Below are 21,976 nucleotides of genomic sequence, written 5' to 3' on the forward strand. Positions count from 1 at the left end.
AAACCAACGTTGAGTTAAGGTGTGTGTGTGTGTCCCTATCCGCCGCATCGACAGACGGTTATAGAGATAAACGGTGATGGCCCATTTTCGGAATGGCCCTGAGCCAACTTCCTTCGCCCCTTTCCGTTGAGCAACAACACGCCCGTAAGCAAACTCTGTCGATGATGCGTTGTATGTCACGTGTGCAAATTCCTGGTCATTCTAACGTAACGCAAACGTCATCCGTCGTCGTCGTCGTCGTGTGTTGTTCATAAAATATCGTGAGGTTAATGCGACTGCCCACCCGCCATTCATAGCCAAATGACCGTCCGTCGTGTTTGTTTATGAACGGCACATATTGCGGGGGTTTTGTTTACACGGTACACGTCCGAGCTTTTGTGTAGTGGCAGGTCTTCCACGCCCGTTCCTACGCTTGTGTCCAGGGGACTGGGAAGCTGATGTTGTTGTTGTTGTAGGTAAGGTTCTTTTGGGCGCATGATGTATCGAGGGAATAATTCTAGCACCACCACCACCACACGGGTAACGCACAGCTCTTGGTGATTTTTCATCATCGATCGATATAAATCCGATAGCAAGTCCTTCAGACTGACCTCCTTATGGTGGGGGGGGGGGGGGGGGGGGGGGGGGGTTTGAGCACACCGAGCAGCGCCGGCACTCGCGAAGTAGGTTACTTTGGTGTGGGTGTGGGGATACCTTAGAACATGTGTAAAGAATTTGTAGAAGAGGACCTTGCGGTGCGAGACTTATTTCGCCGCTGTCTACGACTGGGAAGGGGCGCGACTCTTAGCTGTAGTTAATTCAATTTAGCTTCACTTTCGGCACAGAGGGTAAACCCGAACGAATGATTGCGCTTTACATTACAAATTGGTTGCCGCTGTCTCGGTTTCAGTGCTCCAGTGTCTATTCCCAAACGCAGGGAAAGGTGTTGGGTTGAATTATGGATAAGGTACCAACAAATCACGAAGCAGCAGCTTCCCTTCCATGCGCATACTTGGGCGATGTTTTGATTTTGCTTTTCTAAATTCAACCCGGCCCAAATTGGGTTATTTGGTTCTTGGTTTTTCCTCAGGGTCGACGCTTTCGGCGACTAAAGGACTGTGTAATGATCAGCATGCGTTACGCGCGTATCTTTGGTGTAGTTGTCAAGGATAAATATCGACAGCAAGGTGTTTGGCAAGATAGCACGATAGGGAGGGTTAGCAGAGAACCGAAACTCGTTTTGGAGGTCGTCCTAGATAAGTTACAGCTAGGCTGGGTCCTTTGTGCTAGCACTTTACACACTTTACACTCGAGTTTTTATGTAATTTGAATCGGAATTCCAAGTAGCCGGGTCTAAAGTTAGCTATACACGCGGGACAAGTACAACAGTGTATAGGTTGAATTATGCTATTTTTCACCAGAATAACCTTTACCGCTTCTTACGAAAGCAGCCATGCTCAGAAATGCTGTGTTATAGATGGAAAGATTATAAATATAGTTAGCAAGAATTTTAAATCCGGTGCCCTTGAACTTTACCCGTCTCTCGGGCATGTTACACACACACACACACACACTAGTAGGACGGAAACAGCTTGACGATGACACAAAACCCCACGCAGCATATAGAAATGAATTTCGAACGAAATCTAATAAACGTTTAATCTTTTCCAGGAACGCAACATCGAGCGGGAACATCGGTTGCGCTTACTATTGCTGGTGTGTGCGGTGATCGATGGTCGACCAATTTCTGGCAAATCGAACCTTGGAGAAGCGGCACATAATCACGACGCAGCATAACAAACAAAGTCAGGTCGCGCCAGTCGAGGTGTGGTGTGTGTGTGTGTGTGTGTGTAGTGCGTAGAAAGTGCGACTGCGCAGTAGCTGAGTAAGATAAACCACCACCCCAGACGGGCAGGGAGAACTACCAAACGTGTGCGCATCGACATCATCATCATTCGCAGTCAGTCGGCGCAAAGTTTGTGTGTCCGCGTAGTAGTGCCCAAATGCGTACGATTGTGCAGCTACAGCAGAAGCAGGAACGTCGTCGCAGACATCGCCAGTCGTAGACGAACGATCGGATCGGACACTCATGGGGGGCAAACAAAGCCGCCTCCAGCGAGAGCAGAAGCATCAGTTACGGAAGCAAAAGAAGGAGAAAAAAGCAGCGAAACGTGTCGTGGAGGAGGAGAAGGCAGCTGCTGTGGGGGGCAGCGGCAGTAGTAGCGGTAGTGGGCTAAGGGATAAACTGGTCGTAACGACTACCGAGCACCTGGTGCAGTGTAACACGGGCCCGCACAGCAGTGCGTCAGATGTCGCACCGATTGTTGGGTCGGCGCTGAACGTAACCGAACGTGACATCGAGGGACGTACCGAGTGCAGCACCAGCTCGACGGAGGAGGACGGTGAAGAAGACGGCACTAAAAGCTCCGTTACCATTACGATTTGCATGCTGAAAATGGAACCAAATGCCGCCAGCGCGGTGGAGACAGAGGAGCACACATCGACGGTGGCGGAGGAAGTTGGAGGTGTTGGAGCTGGACCTGCGGAAAGCGATGTCACTATTGCAGACGACTTACTTTCTCGGCGACCACAACAGTGTGCCTGCCTTGAGAATGGTAATGTTGGAGCCTGCACAACAGAGTCAGACAGTGCGTGCGGTTGCACCACTACCGGATCGATCGACAATCGGTTGAACAATAACGAGCTTTCGGCGCCTACACCTACAACGACATCGTCGCCAGCCGTCACCAACACAACGATGTCGTCTTCCAATGTTCCGAGTCCAGGTGCAGTACCGGCGGCGGCGACGACACCCCAGCCAGCACTGTCGTTTATGATCGGTGGACACGATCCTGCCACGATCAGCCATCTGTTGCATCGGTTGCGGCATTTGCACCATCACCATCACCATCATCTGCACCACCATCACCATCACCATCTGATGCATCTGCATCACCATCTGCACCATCACCATCATCCAGTGACGGGTGGCGGCGGTATCGCTGATTTGCCAGCCGATCTGGTGTCTCCCAGCAATAGCACAATCGACTGGAGACAGCATCAGTGGATCCCTGCTGGGATGATGGTTGGTTCTAGCAATGGTGCGATAGCGCGCCCTGCAACCGAAAGCCCTGCCGCCAGTGGAGCATCCACCGTGACACCGGCTTCAACCGCCAGCCAGCTCTTTATGGACATCGATATCGATCTGAAGGATAAGCTGGAGGGTTTGAAGTTGGGACCGGCTGCTGCTACTGCCACGGCAGGACAGCGAAGCAGCAACAATAACGTGACGGAGGAAAGCGGCGAACATCCGTACAGTGTTGGTGAATGTCCGACGTGCTGTGCCATGGCTATGGCTGCCAATGCATCTTCTGGCAGTGGTTCGCTGGGCGGTGTTGGATCGCTTGGCAGTAGTGGTGGCGGTGGATCCGGTGTTGCGGGTTCCGTTGCAAATGGGACGAACATGTACAACGGCAATGTTGGCGAGGTGGAGGAGAAGATTCTCAACACTAGTAACCAACCGGCGGTAACACCTGCGGTGGCAACCGGTGGCGTAAATGTGCCAGAACCGGCTGCTGCTGCTGGTCCTGCTGTGGCGGTAACTTCACTAGCGACGGCGATGGATAACAGCACGACCGTCTCCCAAGCGAACGATCAGATTTCAACAGCGCCGGACAACACTAAAGGTAGGTGTAGATGGTGATGGTGTGGGACAGCATGGGTGGGGAAGGTTCTCTTGTTCGGGGCAGAGTTTTTAGACCTTGGATCGTGGGAAACTATTTCGTATGGTCATGCGCTGTGGTTTACGCGCCCGCCCCGGACATCTTGCACTGCGTGTGTCATTACACGGTGGAGCGTCATGGGCAGGGGAGGGTTTCTTCTCCGGACTGGTTCTGTTCTGTATCGCCCATTTATGGAATCTGCGAGTGCGGGCAGACCTCATGTGGAATGTAGAAACGGGGACCCCTATGCAAGCATGCCCATGCCTTATTTCGCAACTTCAGAATTTATTTACGAATCATTTTGTGATTTCATTGCGAACCTTTTCTTGAAGATTTTCCGCTCATAACGGATTATCTATTTGCAGTATCACCACTCATGATGAGGATGCAGGATGGTAGCGTATGTATGTGGGCCATAAAATTTGACTATTTTATTGTTGCCTTGTTGCACGGAGCTGTATTTTACGATTTCGCTCGGTGTGTGGTCATCGGGGAAAAACAAAACCAAGGGCAAAGGTTCTCGGCTCAGGGGCGAAGATGTTGTTTGAATCTTTTACTGCCGCAAACCACAGTTTAATGAGTTGCTTGCTGTCTAGACTTTGCTTCTATCGTATGAAGATGAAGGTCAAGTGGATTACGGAGTATATGCAGACCCGTGTAATCAAAGCGCCATAAGCGATTTCTTACCATAAAGCTAATTTTTGTGTAATAATGTTCCTCCTCCTGACAATCCCTGGAAAGGAATATAAACACAGGTACGTCAATCTTTTGCTCTCCAGCAGTGTTCCAAGAAATGCGGTGTTGTTTGAAAAGAAGGATGTTTGGAGGGCGCTTTGTAATGAATGTTTCCACACAAACAGGCTCTTTGAAGTCGGGGAGTGGCTCGTTAATAGTTAATAGCGCAGCGCCAGGGTGATCCACTATGCAGGAAAAATAAAAAATCCGCAACACCGATTTGACTGAGGAAAGGAAAATGTATGCATAGCATGAAGCGGCAGTAGCAGCAGCAGCAGTAGCGTTCTTCTCGTTCTTGCTGTGCAGGCTGGCAGTGCTGGCTGGCAGATGATGCACCGAAGAAGTCATTTCTCGGCAAACTCCCCGGAGCGACTTTCTTTTCAACCTGCGGTGGTCCATACCGGGCGCTTAAGAGATTGTTCTGCTGGCGAAGGGGGGTGGGATGAATGGCGTTGCAAATTTTCCGGAAGTGCCGGTACACTTTGATCATCACAACCAGCAACACACTATGTGTGTGTACAAGAATGGAAAATTGTGAATTCAATTACGAACAATCTGGGCGCGCGAACGTCCGCGTTGTGTGCCATCACTTGTTGGTGCCTTCTTTGCCTCACCTTTTGCCGATCTGTTCTGTCTCTTGCGGGTGGACGCTTTTCTTTGAACCTTGGGTGGGTTGGCTGGGAAAAAGAAATTTTCCATCATTTCCAACGATTCCTGCGAATTTTAGGTGGTTCTTTGAAGCTGTGCGCGCGCTCTATCCGAAAGCGTCTTCCACTAGTGTGTGTGTGTGTGTGTGTGTGTGTGTTTGCGTGACACCAAAGGCATCTCTGCCTTCGTTCGTGGAAAAGTGGTTTTTCGCGGAGGAATGGGAAAATTGGATATTACTATCTTTACCGTTGTAGTGTGCTTGTGTGCGGGTGAGTGTTTTTGCAGGAAAACTGTGCAGTGCGATGGATGGATGCACTTTATTCGTTCTATCGCACGTTTGTCCCATTAGCATGGAAAGTACATGAACCCCCCTCCGCTGGCGTAGTCGCTATGTTTTCCCATTAACGTTTTCCTCAAAGGTGTTGTTTGCGTAATTTATGCAGCATCAACAGCATCAGCATATCATGTATTGATAGCGGCTCTGCAATGGTCTGCTGCTCGGCTCATTGAGGAAAAGGCAATTTTCCTTTCCAGAAATGTGAAAGAGAAAGCTTTGATTCCGGATCGCCTGCCTGTACAGTTTCCGATGAATTGTTTGTTTGCTCCGATACCGATTGGGGTTTGTGATTTGTCTCTGTTACATTATAAATGCTGCCCTGTCATCGTTATGATGTCGACGATGAGGTTCAAGATACTAACCAACAAATGCAATTGTTCCGCTCGGCCTGATACAATCACATGACGTGTAGCAGGCTTGATGATGGAGATGTGTGTCAAGAAACACGGTCTAAACTTCTTCACATTTTTTGTTTCGGCAAAGAGTGTAACAGCAACTCATCGTTCAGGCGCACATGAACCAAGAGCACGCGTCAGAGCCAGAACGTTTCTTTTCAATATGATGCAGTCACGGCACATGGCAGCAGCACCACAAGTGTCTGCGTGCCCACGGACATGGACATTTTCTCTTATCTCAAGCTTTCGGCGAATCGAGGTTTTCCGACACTCCGACCTACATGAATCATGACGATGGTATGGCATCGGGGACGGTTGGCTTGCACGCTACGCCAAAAGAAAGGAAATTGGCTTCCAGTTCGCCGAATAACCGGATAACGTTTCGGCACCCTGTGTGTGTGTGTGTGCGCGGGAGAAATTTCCCATGAGTGCTGTGCGCGTCCGATGTAGAAGATACATATCACCACACACACAGAGACGCACAGAGAGGGTCGAATTGGATAAGAGTACTCGCCGGATATTTCGACTAACGGCTGAAAGATGAAGAGGTTCCGGGAAGAGGTGGAGTTACAGGCACCTCCAAACGCAAGAGAACACAATGTTCATGATGTGTCGTACATGGTTGCTTGCGTTTGCGGTACGTACGGCTCGACAAACCCATGGAAATGTCGGTGGGGTGTTAAGGAGGGAGCTAGGGTAGGGTGTCGCCGATAGGGCTACACAGGTCTTCCCCGGAACCCGTCCAGAAATGTGAGTCAATACCGGGAAGGTGTTGCGTTATCAGCCCCCCCCGCCCTCTCCCTCGGACAGTACAAATACACCGCCGTGTCTTCCTGCGTTTGTCAGCGAGGGTCTAAACTTGCGTGCTCCTACTCCAAGTACTGCTCTGCTGTACAAGAACCGGTGGGTTTCTTCTTTCAGCTCCAACTCACCCCCCCAGCAAAACCCAGTAGCATACGCGTAACGGGTGTTTTCGTCACCCGGTCTAACGGTGCAATATAGCTACGTCACAACCGGGGATCGCGACCAATGAGGTCAAGGAGAACCATTACAGGGAACTGCAGGTGTTGGATTTAAAGTTTTCCATGTCATCTGCTACGAATGGGAGTGGGGTAGTGTTTTGGAAGCTAAAACAACTTAGGAACGCCACTATCGCAATCGAATCGTGTCCAAACACAATTTCCTACTCGTCTGCCACACCATCCCCTCACTCTGTGTCGCTATTCCTCCTTATCATGAGGGGGAAAGAAAGGAAGTCCTCCTGGACGAAGTTTGATTGAATTAAAGCTTTCAATATGATAATTGAGACAGTTCATAAATTAGACACTACTCGCTGGCCGCTATCTGTGGCCACTGCCCAATCAGCTTAATCTCCCTTCCCTATTTGTCTGTGGAAGAAGCGATTCCACAACCGTTTTCCGCACCGTTTATACTACTGCCTGCGTGAGATAGTGAGCTCCCATTCGCCATGCGGCAAGAATGTCGTCTTGCGCTTTGGCTTTTCAAGTTCTCAAGAAATCATGCCTCAATTGCTTAAATCGTTTCCGCTTTGCCTGCTAATAGAATTGTTGTGTGTGTGTGTGTGTGATGTTGTTGTGGGTCATTTTCTTATCACTTTCTTCCGTTGTGTCCCCTGCGAGGGAATGGTTGCGTTCTATTTCCATATCGGAGTTTCATTCATTGGGTAATGTTATTTTATGAATGAATCGTAGGGTGATGCTTGTGTAGAGTGAGCCCCCCTATCGATAGTGTAGTGGGGTGAGCAAACTTGGTTTTTTTTTGGGGAGTGTATCATGTGTTTATTTTTGGACCCGGACCTCCGATAATTATGAGTAAACGGAGGTACTAGGCATGCGGGTCCCTACTACGATGCTAGGAATGTGATAAGCAGCTAGAGAACAGAAATAGCGTGTTGCTGATAAGAAGGTAACCATGCTAGATGTGGCGCAAGATGGTGTAAGAAGGCCTTTGTAGCGGTATGTGTGTCTTGCTTTATCGTTTGTTGGTTCGGAACGCTATCCTCCTGCTCGCAATGTTTGTTAATCGTTGAGCAATCGAGATTTCCCTTGTAAATACCAGTTTGCACCGGAGTTTAAATTATCGGTGTGAGTCACAACACCTGCGCTGGGCAGATAATGGTTCGGAATTCTGGATAATGGCCGATTATTCATCCAGGAAAGGTAAGAGCTTATGGAAGTTTTTGGTGGTTGTTACTTAACAATCACTGTATTAAATTTGCAGTGTTGGTCAGGCTAGGTCCTATTGCATTGGGTTTGGGAGTAAGATCTTATATCTCATTGTGATACTTCCCAATGATCCCAAGTCATTAGTTTGTAGAGTGATAGAGAAGAAAGACCTCTTCATTTTGATGTGGCATGTGTTACGAAAGAAGGATGTCCGCTCTGGGCGTTGATGCCCTCAACATGGGAATCCAATTACGAAATTTTTAGGACACATTCGGACCTTACATTTTCCAAATAATGACAAATGACTTACTTGTGTTTTCCTTGACAGTTGTTCTTAGAAAATGAAAGTATTGTTTGTGATCGGTATCGCACAGTAATTGCGAGAAAACGCGCTGCCATTATCATCTTATCACATTCTGATCATGTGTCAAATGTTGTCTCTACTTCTACTGGGGGATTCCAGAGTAGCTTTCCCGAGAACTGCCCAGAAAACATCATCCCACGGAGTGTGTGTGTTTGTGGAAAAATAAATAATTCCCCTTCCCGTCAAACATTCGCAAATGTTTGGTCTAGAATGTTCGTGTCTCAATGTCACCCTGGTGAGTCCCGCTCGGATTCGAATCCTCGGGTCCCAAAATCTTGCCAAGACGGGATTACTATTGCATCATTTCCCGACCATTCTGCTGCCAAAGCGTAGAGGACGCTGATGATGAGGATGTCGTCATCTGATCGCAGCGAATTCAGCTCGAGCTCGTACTAATCTGCAAGGGGGAGCACTATTTCGGCGGCTGTGGGAACTTCCGTTTAGCGTGTGGAGGGTGCATGTGAAGTGGGGCGCCACAAAAGGCGCAACCGAGCCTCACCGGAGCAGATTAGCGCGAGGAATAGCCTCTCTATACCCCTGGGGACTGTTGCAGTTGTGGTAGGTATGTTGACGGGTGATAAGGCCGGTTAAACCAGGCGTGAGAATCGCAACTGTCAATTGGCAGACGAGAATGAAGGAGAGGCTGACTGTCGGGAAGAGGAAGCTCACGTAGGCCAGCTTGATTAGCGGCGGAAGCTATTGTATTAGAACCGATTGTGATGTTTATAAATTTATGTTTATTGAAACTGCCTCGAAGAAGGAGATGGAAGAGAGAACTCTGGAGGGTGTGTGAGGCACTTGTGAGGAAAGGCTCGATTGAGTTTGATACGTACATAAATGACAGATTGGCAGAGAGAGAGAGAAAGGGAGCGAGCGCGTTAAGCTAATGTAAACAACTGCAGCTGCGCGAACCAGCCGCTCAGAATCGGAACAGGATCGTTCGTGTTCGTTCACGGTTAGTCACAGACGATTTTCGATCCCGATGAATGGGATCCGTTGTGTGCATGTGGCCTCGTTCTCCTGGCGAAGTTTTTTTTTTTTTTGGTTGGGCTGGGCCGCGCGTGTAGCAGCAAGTGTTGTTGCGTTCGCATCTGCAACACAGGGACATACTTTGCAGGGGACAATCTCACCCCTCTACGCGGAGGGTTAGGTGATCTTGGTTGGTAGTGGTGGTGGTGTAGATCGCGACGCAACCAAGCGATACTGATAACTTCTTTCCTCAGAGATCCCATTTCCGCTCGTCGTCTCGTCTACATCAATCGACGCGGGGAGGGCTGGCTTGTTCTGCTGTCAGTGACATAGAGACTCTAACACGGGTCACTTCGCGGTTGTTAGACGAACCACACTAACAAACAAACACACACACCGCACACGACGTCGACCCTGTGTCTCTAGAAGGAAGTCACCCCACAAGTCGCCTCGGAGTTTCTTCTCCACAGTATCGCGCTCGCGTTTCTTCCCATACCAGCATTGGCTGGAATCATCTATTTAAACCAGTGGAGTGAGGGCGCGATTTTACGATTCAGCGATTCGCAGCGGTGTTGTGTCAGGGGGTTTCGGGTCGGTTTTTGTTATTGCCTTTTTGTTCTGCCAGCGTGCGGTTTAATGCGCCTAATACGAACCGACTACTGGTACGGCACGTCCGCGTGCAGGCCGCACTCCTTGAGAGTGAACGATCAAGCTCAGATCATCCCTCAGCGGCACACAAGCAGCAAGCAGCAGCAGCAGGAGGACGCCGTACGCTCTCTCAGCATGCGTCACCGCATCGTGCTCGTGCACCACACAGAGACCACCACTACCACCACCACCCTCTATCGCTGCTAGAACGCCGTCTGTTTGCGTGTGGTACACTCAATATCAGTGAAGATTGCTCGCCGAATTAATGCAGTTCTTCGGCGACGGTGCAGGGTGACAGTTGCGCTTTGGGAATCGAAGTTTACTTTCTGTGGGGCGATCGTGCCTGAGTGTACACCACGAGGAGAGAGTGCAAGTGTTTGCAGATTGGTGTCAATTAGAAGACAAGTTAAAGGTTATTTCGTGTGCGTATTCAAGAAGAGTGCATTGAAGAGTTTATTTTGATTGTGGACAGTCTCACATCTACAGATGTGATAGTTGATATGGCTCACAAAAGATATTTGAAGATGTTGTGGCCCTTCAAGAACTGTGGATCTCCAGTCTCCGAAGGTTAGTATCGAGTATCGGTTGGAAAAGTGAAGCGTTTGATGTAATATCTTGAAGGTACTCTTATCCGGGCTCCTCATAACCCGTATCAATAGCAATTAAACCGGGTCAACATCTAAGAACTACACCAATCCGAGTGTCAACAACCCGCTGCGCGAGTTCTGTACATTTGAATACTGCGGAGTGTGCTAATCTCAACCACCACCGAACTCAGGTCCTCCAATTCTTCCTCGCGTAAAGTCGGTGAAAAGGGGGGGGGGGGGGGTGGCAACAAGTTTCCCCGCAAGACAAAACCACCAGAGGATTATTGGTCATCCAATTAGGTATTAATAATGGATGCTAAAACGGGAAGCATAGATGGGAACTTCGTTCCAGCGTTAATTGTCGTGGAATGTGTGTTGCGAGCAACCAGCAACGAAACGAAGCCGATGGTGGTGTGGTGGCTGTAAATACTTTCCCCCCTGGGAATTAGCCGGGAGATCATTCAAAGCGGGGTTATGAGTCACATCGGGTATTAGTGTTTCTCCCTTGAAGTGTGGAGAGCATTCTCCGTCTAGTCCCGTCCGTCTGTCTGTCTGTCTTGGGAGGAAACGGTTCGAATTTCATTTGAATGTACCTGTGAAGCCCGGCTGATTCATGTTATGCCTATTGTTCGGTACGTGGCGTTTAAACCCTTTTATGTGTCATGACAGGATGGGAAGGGTACGATGCTATGCGTTTCAAAGGCCATTCAAAAGGCTTAGGACGGATATCTACTCTTAGTAATTAGCGGAAAAACTTTGCTTGTAAGACACACAACGGGCGCTTATACCTTGTGGTACATTCCGTGCCGGAATTCCTGTAAATTGACAAGAAGGCGAGCAAATTTCCAGGAACTCGGCAGTACACTTCACATGCCTAACTTATGTGACTAATTGGGATGGTTTTATTAATGGGATATCGTTGTCGAGTTATGCCATTCGGGAGAGGAAGAGTGCGAGAGGATTAGTTGCTAGTTTCTAGAATTGTTCGGGTCAGGATTGCCAAAATTTTGAAGGTCTGAGGAGAACATCTCGACCAGATTTTTTAGAAACACGGGTATATTATGGTTATGGGCAACTGACCCTATTCTTGGGAAGGTGCAACAGCTAGCATTTCTTCTTTACATTTACATTTCTTCTTTACGATGAACTTTTCACAGAAATCGTAGAACGTGACGATTTTGCATGGCCATCATCAAAGGCTTTCCATCTTAATCACATCAGCTATCACGACGCCTCGCTTCTTCTTGATCCACGGAACGATCTGTCAAAATACATATTGATGGAGCAGTTGCCCGAAGAAGCAGGCAGAGGCGTTCACTGGAAGCGATTACTTTAGTTTACAACTCTGTTTGATTTACGTGTTACCAACTATACATATGGGCGGTTAGCAAAAAGGTGACCGGTGACGGTTGTTCGTAGAAACGATGAATGGCTCTCGCTCTGTAACTCTGGCTTGTTTATTTTTATTGCCGTTGCCAAGATGTTTCCGATTTGTCGCTATAAAGTGATCTTCTTGAGAGTTCGCTGAATTTTCTCATCAAAGTCAACCGTCAATACTCAGGGGCGGGCAAAGCAGGTCCAATTTCAGTGAAATAATTAATGTCATTAGGTAATCGTGACAGGTCAAATGGACGTCAAAATTCGCGGGCGTGAATTTCGATAGCTGCTGCCTTTTCATTAATAGGAAAAGTATATCTTTCCAAAGTTTTCCGATAACGATGATACCATTTCACATAACAAACGCCCCCTCCCGCCCCCCACACGTGTACGAGGACAAGTTTTTGACCCCCGGCTATTACGTGCGCATCCGAGACAGCTTAATGAGCCGCTAACTTCGCTTTCCTGTTTGGGGTCTGTAGTTTTGTTGCATTACTGTTTTGTTTTCGGCTTGTGTTGTGAGCGACAGTGTGGTGCAAAAAGGTGACCCTCGTGCTTCCAGACGGTGCTAAATTGGGTTGTTGGTGGATCATTAATGTTTTTTTTTTTGTCGGGGTTATTATTTATCTCTATTAGCTGTGGATTAATATGGTTGGTGTGTGTGTGTGTGTGTGGTGTGACTTCGCAACTGAATTTGGAGAAGGCGCAAAGGAGTGAGAGTTATGACCGTACACTGGAGCGCGCGTGTTTACTGTTTGTGGATTAATGTAGATTAATGTTGTCCAATCGGCGAGACTTGTTTCGCCTCAAATGTAATGCTTCATTTGGCCTTTTTTTCGGGTCGTGCGTGTCAGCCATTGGGTTGAAAGGAAATCAAAACCAAAATGGCAAGCGAATTTAATTAATTTTGGCGAAGTTAATGACAGCTAGAAAATGTTTCGTTTATCGATTGGATGGCTTCGGAGAAAGCACTTTCGTTTTCGTTACGCTTGTAACTAGGCGGAATTGAAAATAGTTATGATTTCTTGGTATTTAATGGTCGTCCTTATCAACAACTTCAATTCCACTGTAAATGAATTTCAGTGTAATAACCATTTAAATCATCTAGATTTAGCGAATTCTACTTCGTCCCCTCTACAAGATAATTAAAAATGTTTCCTTCTTGCGCTGGAAAACAATAAATAACCGCATCTATCTTCATCCGGACCCGGCCCGGGAAGACCTTTAAGCTCGCGAAACCTCGCACAGCAGCCACAAGTAGGACTCAGGACAATTAAATTAAAAAATAACTGCCCGTTCTTGTCGCAATCGCGGGTCCGCCAGTAGTGTAACCTTTCGCCTGCGCGTGATCCGGCCATAATTTGTCTCCTCGCCCGGGGTGCAGGACCCCATTATCAGCATCTTGCGCTCGCATTTGTTTCCAATTTCTGTCTCGCATGTGCGCGACAACGTGTTTCGCGTGGCCCACCCTGAAAGTAGTACCCCGCGCGACGGAGGTGGTACGTACGGTACGTCATCGGTCAAAACTTTTGCCGACAATTTTGTGTTGCTCTGTGAGAATGGTGGAAGCGCAGGGTCGTCCTATTATCGGCAGTAGCGCAAATCTTGTTGCGATACGAGCGAGCGAGATGATATTATGTGATGTGTGGTGCTCTATTTGTGTCGACGATGACGATGACGATTGCGAAGCGTCCGATTGTTGGACACGCGTTTCTTTGGAGCTGGTTACCACTCGAGAAGACCCACTTTTGCCAACCGCTCTGTCTCGCCGATCGTAACAATTGGAGCGAGAATAAGCCTATTGGAAGAGGTGAATATCTTCTTCTCTCTGCTTTAGAGCTCACGGGTGGGGTAGTTGGAGATGAGGAGTTGCGAAAAGGGGCCACAATACATGTCACTCAATCGAGGTAGCGTATGCTACCGAGACGGCAACCGAGTACATCATATGCACATTTTGCAGCTGCTTCGCCGAACCGAACCGAAAACCAGGACCAATTGCCCCCGCAAACAATTCGTAATGGCGCAGCTGGTGCGATAAGCGGACAGCAGGAGGCAGCAGCAGGAGCGTGTACATATGGCAGAGATACGCCATCCAACAGAACATAAAGCATAAGCATGCTGCTGGTGCTGCCACTGCGTGCTCTACTTGTCGTAACGTGTTTTGCCGTGCTGGGGCATCATCATATGCTCGACTATTGCTCGCACCGGGAACTGCTGCTGGAAGTTGCGGATGTGTGCGAATCTGTCCACACCAACTGCAAAGATCCCTGTGCTTTTATCTATCGCCTGCTGAAAATGACCCGGTAGATTTCTGCGTACTTGGACTGCAGGCTTTTTGATGTAAATTTATGCGACGCTTCACGGAAGGTTCCGTCAGGATTCGTTTGGTTAGTTTTTGGAAAATTTCAAATCCAACACAGAGACAAACGTCAAGGTTGGTGTTGCGGTACTCGGGCAAGAGAAGACGACGCTGCCTTCTCGTAACGTTGGGATCAAACGGTAACAGTTAACGAGCCGGGGTTGGGTTTCGGATTTTCTTGCTCGGGCACACGGGGGCCATCCGGTGCTGCTGCTGCTGCTGCTGCCGTCAACAGCAACCGTTGATTGTGTGCGTTAACTCCCCGGGAACGGGTGGTGGGATTCGTGTTTACACTGAATCCCTTTCACGGAAGGAAATCAGTAAATCCTCGAATTAGCAGAAGAATGGGCGGTTTGTTAGCGAATGCAAACGGATCCCCGGACACACGAGGCACACCTTTCAAAATGGTGTCCGGCAAAGCGCAAATGAATTATCCCATAAAGTCCTCGGGAGTCTACCGAGCAGGAGGGTATGGCCATGCTTTTAAAACATGCAAATGAAAACTGTTGATGAAGGTTAGAAGAGATGTGAGGCAGGAGAGAGGTGGGGATGCACAATAGGATATTCGTCCTGAGGACACAGCTTCTCAGGAAATTGAATTTGGTACTTTTGTACAAAGGAGAGATATATGACCTGCGAACAGGAACAGCTTTAAGCGATGTGCAGAAGGACACCACACTCAAATACACGCACGCAACGCGGACCTGGGAGATCCTGACCTCACCGGGGCCAGAAAAAATCCTTTTCCTTTTTTTGGGTTCCTAGCAATTTCCTACGTACACAACACTCTGCTGTACTTGGGTTGATTCGGCAGGCAAAAAGGGCATACCAGGAGGATCAATTCGTGGCAATTGTTGGTTGGCAGATTAGTTTTATTTCCACGTATTTGGCCGGTTGGTTTGCAAACTGTTTTGTGTTATCCTTTTTCTTTATTGTTTGTTGGGGAGGAGGGAGGGAAGTACACGCGCATGCCCATACGTTTGAGTGATAGCGAAACAATCCTCTTGGTGGCCGTGTCCGGAAGTGCCACACAACGCTTGATTGCGTTTTGTGCGGTGCGTTGTGAAGAGCGTGCGTCTAGCTAAAATTGTGATTTGATTCGCCTCTTACGAGTAAGTCTTCTTGTAAGCAATTTTTGTAAAAATCTACCTCAATTTGTCGAAAGAGTGATGAGGCTCTCGCTTCAAAGTGTGGATCATTGCTTCAACTCTGCTTTCGTTTGATCGTGTTGCGCAAAACAAAGTATCCCCGTTTTACCACAAAGTTAGCAAAATTTATCTTTTTCCACACTTTTGCTACCCGGAATGCCACAAAATAACAACAAAGTAGCCTGTTGTGTCCTTCCGAGAATAGGGAGTGTATCCTATAAGTACTTCCGATAGTCTGCTGCTCGTTTGTTGCGGGTTTTTTTTGCTTCAAGTCCTATTTTTCTTCTGCTTTCCTCCCGTCGAAGGCTTTTGCAAAAGACAAGCGCCAGGTCCGCGTGGAACGAGGTTTTGGAAATTTGCGTTCGCCTGATACCGGAAGAAAAGCCGGAATGTCCTGGGTCCGCGCGCTGATTGATACTGCTCTTGCGTGTGCACAGCAACTGTGGTGCTGCCTGCTGGTTGTTGGGCTATCTATTCTGCTTATTCTGGGAATGTGTATTTTCGTCGGATGTTCTCGCCCTCCAGGAACGGCGGGTGCGGTGCGGCCGCATTTTCGTTGGTTGGTTGCGTAAATGGATTTCCAATTTTTGGGTTTCACCATTTTTGGGCTGCTGGAAGGACACCCTACGGTGTAACCGATTTGTAAAAATACATGGACGCGTTGTAAGCTGCTTTGTCCTTGTCTAACGCAAAATCCTAGTGTCCTGGAAGGGTCTAAAATCGTTGTGAGAAGTTTTATTTTAAATCAATTATTTGATAAATTTCATTTCTTTGAATTCTTCATGTTATGTCCATTTTTAACCTGTTCATTTTCAAAATGATATTAGATTTTCGGAAAATAGTTGCCACAACAAAACGTGCCAATCTGCACCCTCGCCGGGGATGTAATGAGCTGTGTGATACACACTTAAGTGTCTTACTGTGTCACAACTCTGTTGTCGATCACGTACCCAATTAATTGTCATTCTATAGCCAGATGCTTTGCCCTTCGGAAGATCCTTTTTCCTCAATCTCTTTTGTGTCCACTTCGTCCGGCATGGTCTGCAAAAAGGTAGAGGGAAGGAAGGACACACGTGGGGACACCAACACCGAAAAAGGGATCAGCGAACGATGCTGATGGTGGTGGTGGTGATGAGTTTTGGTTCCGGGATATAATATCGGAGAGGCTTTTTGAGCATTACTTGCGCCCTGGCTCTAGCCCCGAGCTTCCTGGAAGTGCTTCCAAGTTAATAAGATTCGTCCCGTGTACCGTTTCTCCCTTCATCGGCTCACGTTGCTTCTCCCATCGCGTGCAATGCGAACACACGCACACAGCATCCTGGACCTGGTCTCTCTCTCTCTCTTTCTCTCTCTCTCTCCAATATCTCTATATTTATCTTGTGCTCTCTGTTTTCTATCGTCCCTTCTCACTCTCAGCTGGATCATCATCAGTGGCAACTTCATCTGCCGTCGGTGGTAGTACTACTACTGCTGCAGCAGCGGCGGCGGCGGCAGCACCCATCGCCAGTGGGAGGGAGGAGGATGTCGAACGGACCGTAGCGTTGGAGGACAATTCCTCGAACCCGACAACAACAGCACCAGCAACTCCGACCAGTAGCAGCAGCGCGGCGGCTTCGACGAGTTCAGCAAACACGACCAGTGACAGTCCACCAGCAACCACGGTCACGTCTGGTAGTGTTACTGCTACGGCTGCTACATCATCGTCGTCGTCGTCGTCGTCGACGTCTACTAAAACAACAACGACCACAGCAGCATCGTGTTGCAACCGGAAGTCATCATCTTCCACCGCGTCCACACTGTTCGGTTCCTTATCGTTCGCTGGTCGGCGATCGCGCTCGTCTAACGCACGGTCCGGAAGTTGCTGTGCTAACAGCACAACTCCCGCCGAAGGTGTGTCACCGCCCGAGCAGCAGCACCAAAAGTCCCGCATCTCTTGGATACCGGGCAGTGGACACAAGCAGCAACGTGCCAGTAACGGTTCGAAAAATGTTCGCCCCAATGACACGCCAACTTCCGGCGGTGGTGGTAAATCGAAAAAATCTAACTGGCCCTTCTCGCTGAAGTCATCCAGCGGTGGTGGGTCCTCGCAATCGCGCACCAACGGCACAGTGACGGGTGTCCACAAGCAGACGACCAAAGCCGCACCGGTGACAGCAGCGGGAGGGTCCGCAGTGAACAGTGGTTGTGCGTCAACGGGCACCACCGCGGGCATGATGTCCGTGGACATGTGCAACAGTATTGTGTCGGCGACCGTTGGAAGTGGGCCGATGCTTCGCGGAAACTCGCTGTTAGCTTCGGCGAAACTTTTGAAAGGCGAAACGGATAAGGTAAGCAGCGTTGGTGGATGTGAGATTTGTGTAAACGCCGTTTCGTGCCTTTGAAGATGGGTGTTTTAACGTGTGTAATGTATAACGTGTTGTTTTTCGCTTCCCAGGATGACTCGTGCGTTTGTACGGCTTACCGGAAGGTGAGCGAATCGCCTCCACCGCCATCATCGCCTGCGCCGACATCAGCAGCAGCAGCAGCAGGACCATCCCGTGTTGCTGCCAGCCCCAGACCGGCCGAATCGGTCGAATGGTTAGAGGAAGCGATACAAGGAACCGGGCTGCTACCACTCAATCTCCATATGCTAAGCTCGCTCCGAGCCGGCAACGCCGCTAGTAGTAGCCCATCGCCATCCGCAGCACAATCGATAGCTGGTGGCGCGCCGATGATATCACTCAGCCCAGAGCCAATACCTGCTTCGTTGCTGTCGAACCATCACCACCATCATCATCACGCGATGGCTGCCGCCCTGGTTGCCGACCATCATCCGTCGTTCTTCTTCTCGACTGCGCCCGGTCCTTCCAATCATCACCACGGACCGGTGGCGGCGGGGTCCGGTGTTGGCGGAACGGCAGCAGCAGCGGCAGGTGCACTATTCGGCACTCTTCCCCTCGGATCGAACCACTCGGCTGCCAGCGATGTGATACTGCTGTCGGATTCACCCGTTCTGTTTGATCTCACCAGGTACGTGTGAGCCTAAAGGCGCGTGTGATCGGGACGCTTTTTCGCTAAGCTTGCGAGGAATAATCCGTTTCTGGTCGTGTTGTTGTGTGTGATGAAGATTTTCCCGAAACCTGCTCATCCCCGCTGCAAACCGGGTTGAGAAGTGTGGTGGTTAAGCTGGAGAGTGTTTCGAAGAAAGTTTTCCACTTCAACTAAACAATCGGTACCTTGATTGTTGGCCCTCACCCCGTAACGCATTATGTTTTAATCGATTTAAATCAAAGCAATCGCTCTTTTGCTGCACGTAAGTGCGCTCCGTTCCGTTCAATGTGCACTCAGAAACAGCCACTTCTTCATTTCCATCTGAACGGACGCGTAATGAAGTGTGAATGAACATTCTGTTGTGCTACGATGCTAGTTTTCGTTGGAAGTGCGCTTGATTGAATGAATCTTCAATCCTGAAAGGGCGTTCGGAGTAGTGTTATAATAATCGCTTTCCTGCACATGATCAAGAGCAGTTCGTTTTTTTTTTGCGGCTTGGAATATCCTCCAGGGGACTCCATTTATTACCTCCCCCTCTCAAGAGCTCATTAAAATTTTATGTTTTTTTTCTAATCTACTTCTAGCGATGACTTCTCGGTGGAAGATTGTGACGAACGGGCCCGCATCCAGCGGGAGCTGGAAATCCGCGAAGGTGTAGATGCACCGCCCAACTTCCACCCGCGTCGCCTCATGTCCGGCGGCACGATCGCGTCCGGACCGGCCGCAAACCATCCGATCGCGTTCATCTACTCCCGCGACCTAATGCAGCGAGGGCTGCTGATGGCGAACAAGCTGATACAGCCGCTGGATGCGGCCGGTGCGTGTGCGGCGGGCCGGGCCGGGTTCGGCCGGTTGCGCATCCATTCGCAGGTCGATTTCATCCACTGTCTGGTGCCGGATTTGCAGAAAATTACCAGCTGCAGCTTTTACTGGGGCAAGATGGATCGGTACGAGGCGGAACGGTTGCTCGAGGGTAAGCCGGAGGGTACCTTCCTGTTGCGCGATTCGGCCCAGGAGGAGTTCCTGTTTTCGGTGTCGTTCCGCAAGTACAACCGGTCGTTGCACGCTCGGATAGAGCAGTTCAATCACAAGTTTAGGTAAGTGTGGTGGTTCGTGTAATTATTATTTCCTGCTCAACATCTAACTTTCCTTGTATTGATTCTGTGTTGTAGCTTCGACTCACGCGATCCGGGTGTGTTTACGGCCTCGACCGTAACGGGACTGCTGGAACACTACAAGGATCCGTCCTGTGTGATGTTTTTCGAACCGATGCTAACGTTCCCGCTGAATCGTAACTTTAGCTTCAGCCTGCAGCAACTCTGCCGGGCAGTGATCGTGAGCAATACGACGTACGACGGGATTAACGAGCTGACGCTACCAAAGTCACTGAAGTCATATCTGAAGGAGTATCACTACCGGCAGCGGGTTCGCTTTCGGCCCATGGACGAGCATCTCTACTCCAACGCGTAGCTGCTCGATGGTGACGTTTACGACCCGGCTGACGAGGAGCGCGATGACGACGATGATGACGAAGATGGTGTCACACGCGCTGGAAAACGTTCCAACAATGGAGCTTCGTGCTTTCTTCGGGAAAAAACGGGCCAAAGATACAAACCAACGGCTGCTGCGGTAGTGATGAGATGTTTGGTGAAAAGTTCCGGTGCTCACCATTACTACTACGCCATCCATCCGCTACCGGTGAAGCTGGGAAAGCGGGGTAATGGATCGTTTCAAACCGTAGCCCGAAGACCGTGCGGCAAAATGATGAAGATACAATCGTTGGGTTACCGGTGGCGTAAACGGCTACATCTGCAAGGTAACGCTGTCCGAGCTTCTGCTAGTAGATCGCATCAGCAGCATCCATCGACATCATCAGCGTGTTCGTCTGCTTCGTCGCACTGGATGATCGTACTAAAGCGGTTCCTTAAGCGCCGGCAAAGGAGAATGTCCTAATTTTGCTTTTGGCGCACTTTTTTTTTTTGTTTTGTTTTTACTGTATTTGTGTGCGTGTGTGTGTCAGAGAAGATCGATAGATGATCGTTGCGTGTGTTTGTTTGCTTATGTGTGCTTCTCTTTCTTTGTAGCATTTTTTCTGTTATTAAACTTAAATTCACAATTGAGAGCACAATGGAGCTGTAGCTAAAGAGAGATATAGAACGCAAGAGGATTACTGTCGAAAACGGTACACACACGCACACAACCTTATCACTTTCGTATCCTTTCCCTTCCCAAATCCTCACTCATCCTCCCCATTTACCTAAGGTGGTTGAAAAAGGGCACTACAGTAGTGTAGGTGTATTAGTAAATTATTTTGCATTTCCATTCCATCCGTTTCCTTCGACATAGAAAAGGGGAGAGTTTAGTTAACCAAAAACAATAGAAGTAGAAAAGTGGGCAGTCAAACAGTCTGTGTATGTACTGTTGTAGTGTAACGACCACCAGAATCAGTATTTCAGTAGCGAATGCGTTTAGATCCAGCGAGCCCTAGCAAAAACCCGTTTATCTCCCGTTCATGCTTTCCCCAGTTGTCTAGAGCGAGAAATTGTATTGTGTTTGTTTTGTGTAATAGTGTTTAGCGATAGACAAACAGCAGCGTACGCGTATTTATTACACCGTAGTCGTTATGGGAAGGATTTTACATACCTAAGCAATTTAGAGAAGAAAGGACAGTTATGACAGTTAAAAACAGATGGAGCAACGGAATGCACGTGCACACCGCACTGTTGTGTGCATTGAGAGAAGAACAATGATTTACTTACGTTTATAAGCGCTCCCCTAGCCAGAATTATCGTTGTACAATGGATTGTGTTTTAAGTGGAGATTAGTTTAATATTTAGTTGTTGCTTTCGCGGTGCACCAAGCGCGGCCGGAAGAGTTTAGTCTAAATTTAATGTAAAGGTGAGAGAGGGGTGTAGAAAAATATGCGGGGGGATACAGATGTCTCACAGTGTGTGTAAGCTCGTGAAGAACTGAAAAGAAAAACAGGATGAAATATGAGACACGATTTAAAAAAATACACTCATATTCCATGGAAATATCTAAACAAAAATGTAAAGTAAAATCAATCTCTAGTTGTGGAAAGAAGAGAGAATCGTACAACTCTGTTCATCAAAATACTGTTCTGAACGATTTATACACCAGAAAAGCGCGAGAGTGAGGTACGTTTGGCTGGCCGCGAGCGAGAAAAGGCCTTGTGAAGTCACTTAGTGAAATGTGGATGTGGTAATAAGGCTCTTAAAAAGCTACACACGAACACAAGCCACACTAAAAAAAAAATAATCAATAGAAAACACAAGATGGTCTAAATACGAGTCTGAATCAAACTTTAACAGTAGTGCTGTGCGTTTAACACTTTTCTGTTCGGTTTGGCACGAAGAAGGACGGTCTAAATTATGGTAATACATGTAGATAATTTGTTCGTTGGTGGCTTTAAAGCATTGTACAGTTATAAAGGGGAAGGTATGTGAAGAGCCGGACTTATACGACGAGGAA

General features: G+C 48.5%; 1 protein-coding gene across 3 annotated transcripts in view; it reads left to right on the forward strand.

Moving 5' to 3' along the window:
• Positions 1–21,763, forward strand: part of LOC118503781 (mucin-19) — a 42,492-nt gene extending 20,729 nt beyond the window's left edge. For 2 of the 3 annotated variants that reach the window (XM_036037456.1, XM_036037457.1), the window contains exons 3-7: positions 1,651–3,665; positions 16,871–17,781; positions 17,889–18,463; positions 19,069–19,581; positions 19,657–21,760. In XM_036037456.1, the coding sequence (XP_035893349.1) occupies positions 2,069–3,665; positions 16,871–17,781; positions 17,889–18,463; positions 19,069–19,581; positions 19,657–19,954 (3,894 nt within the window). In that variant the 5' untranslated portion in view covers positions 1,651–2,068 and the 3' untranslated portion in view covers positions 19,955–21,760. Of the gene's footprint in view, positions 1–1,650; positions 3,666–16,870; positions 17,782–17,888; positions 18,464–19,068; positions 19,582–19,656 lie in introns of all 3 variants that reach the window. The other variant, XM_036037458.1, reaches the window with a different exon arrangement.
• Positions 21,764–21,976: the final 213 nt, after the last annotated feature.

Source organism: Anopheles stephensi, chromosome 2 (assembly GCF_013141755.1).
Source record: "Anopheles stephensi strain Indian chromosome 2, UCI_ANSTEP_V1.0, whole genome shotgun sequence".
Lineage (NCBI taxonomy): Eukaryota > Metazoa > Arthropoda > Insecta > Diptera > Culicidae > Anopheles > Anopheles stephensi.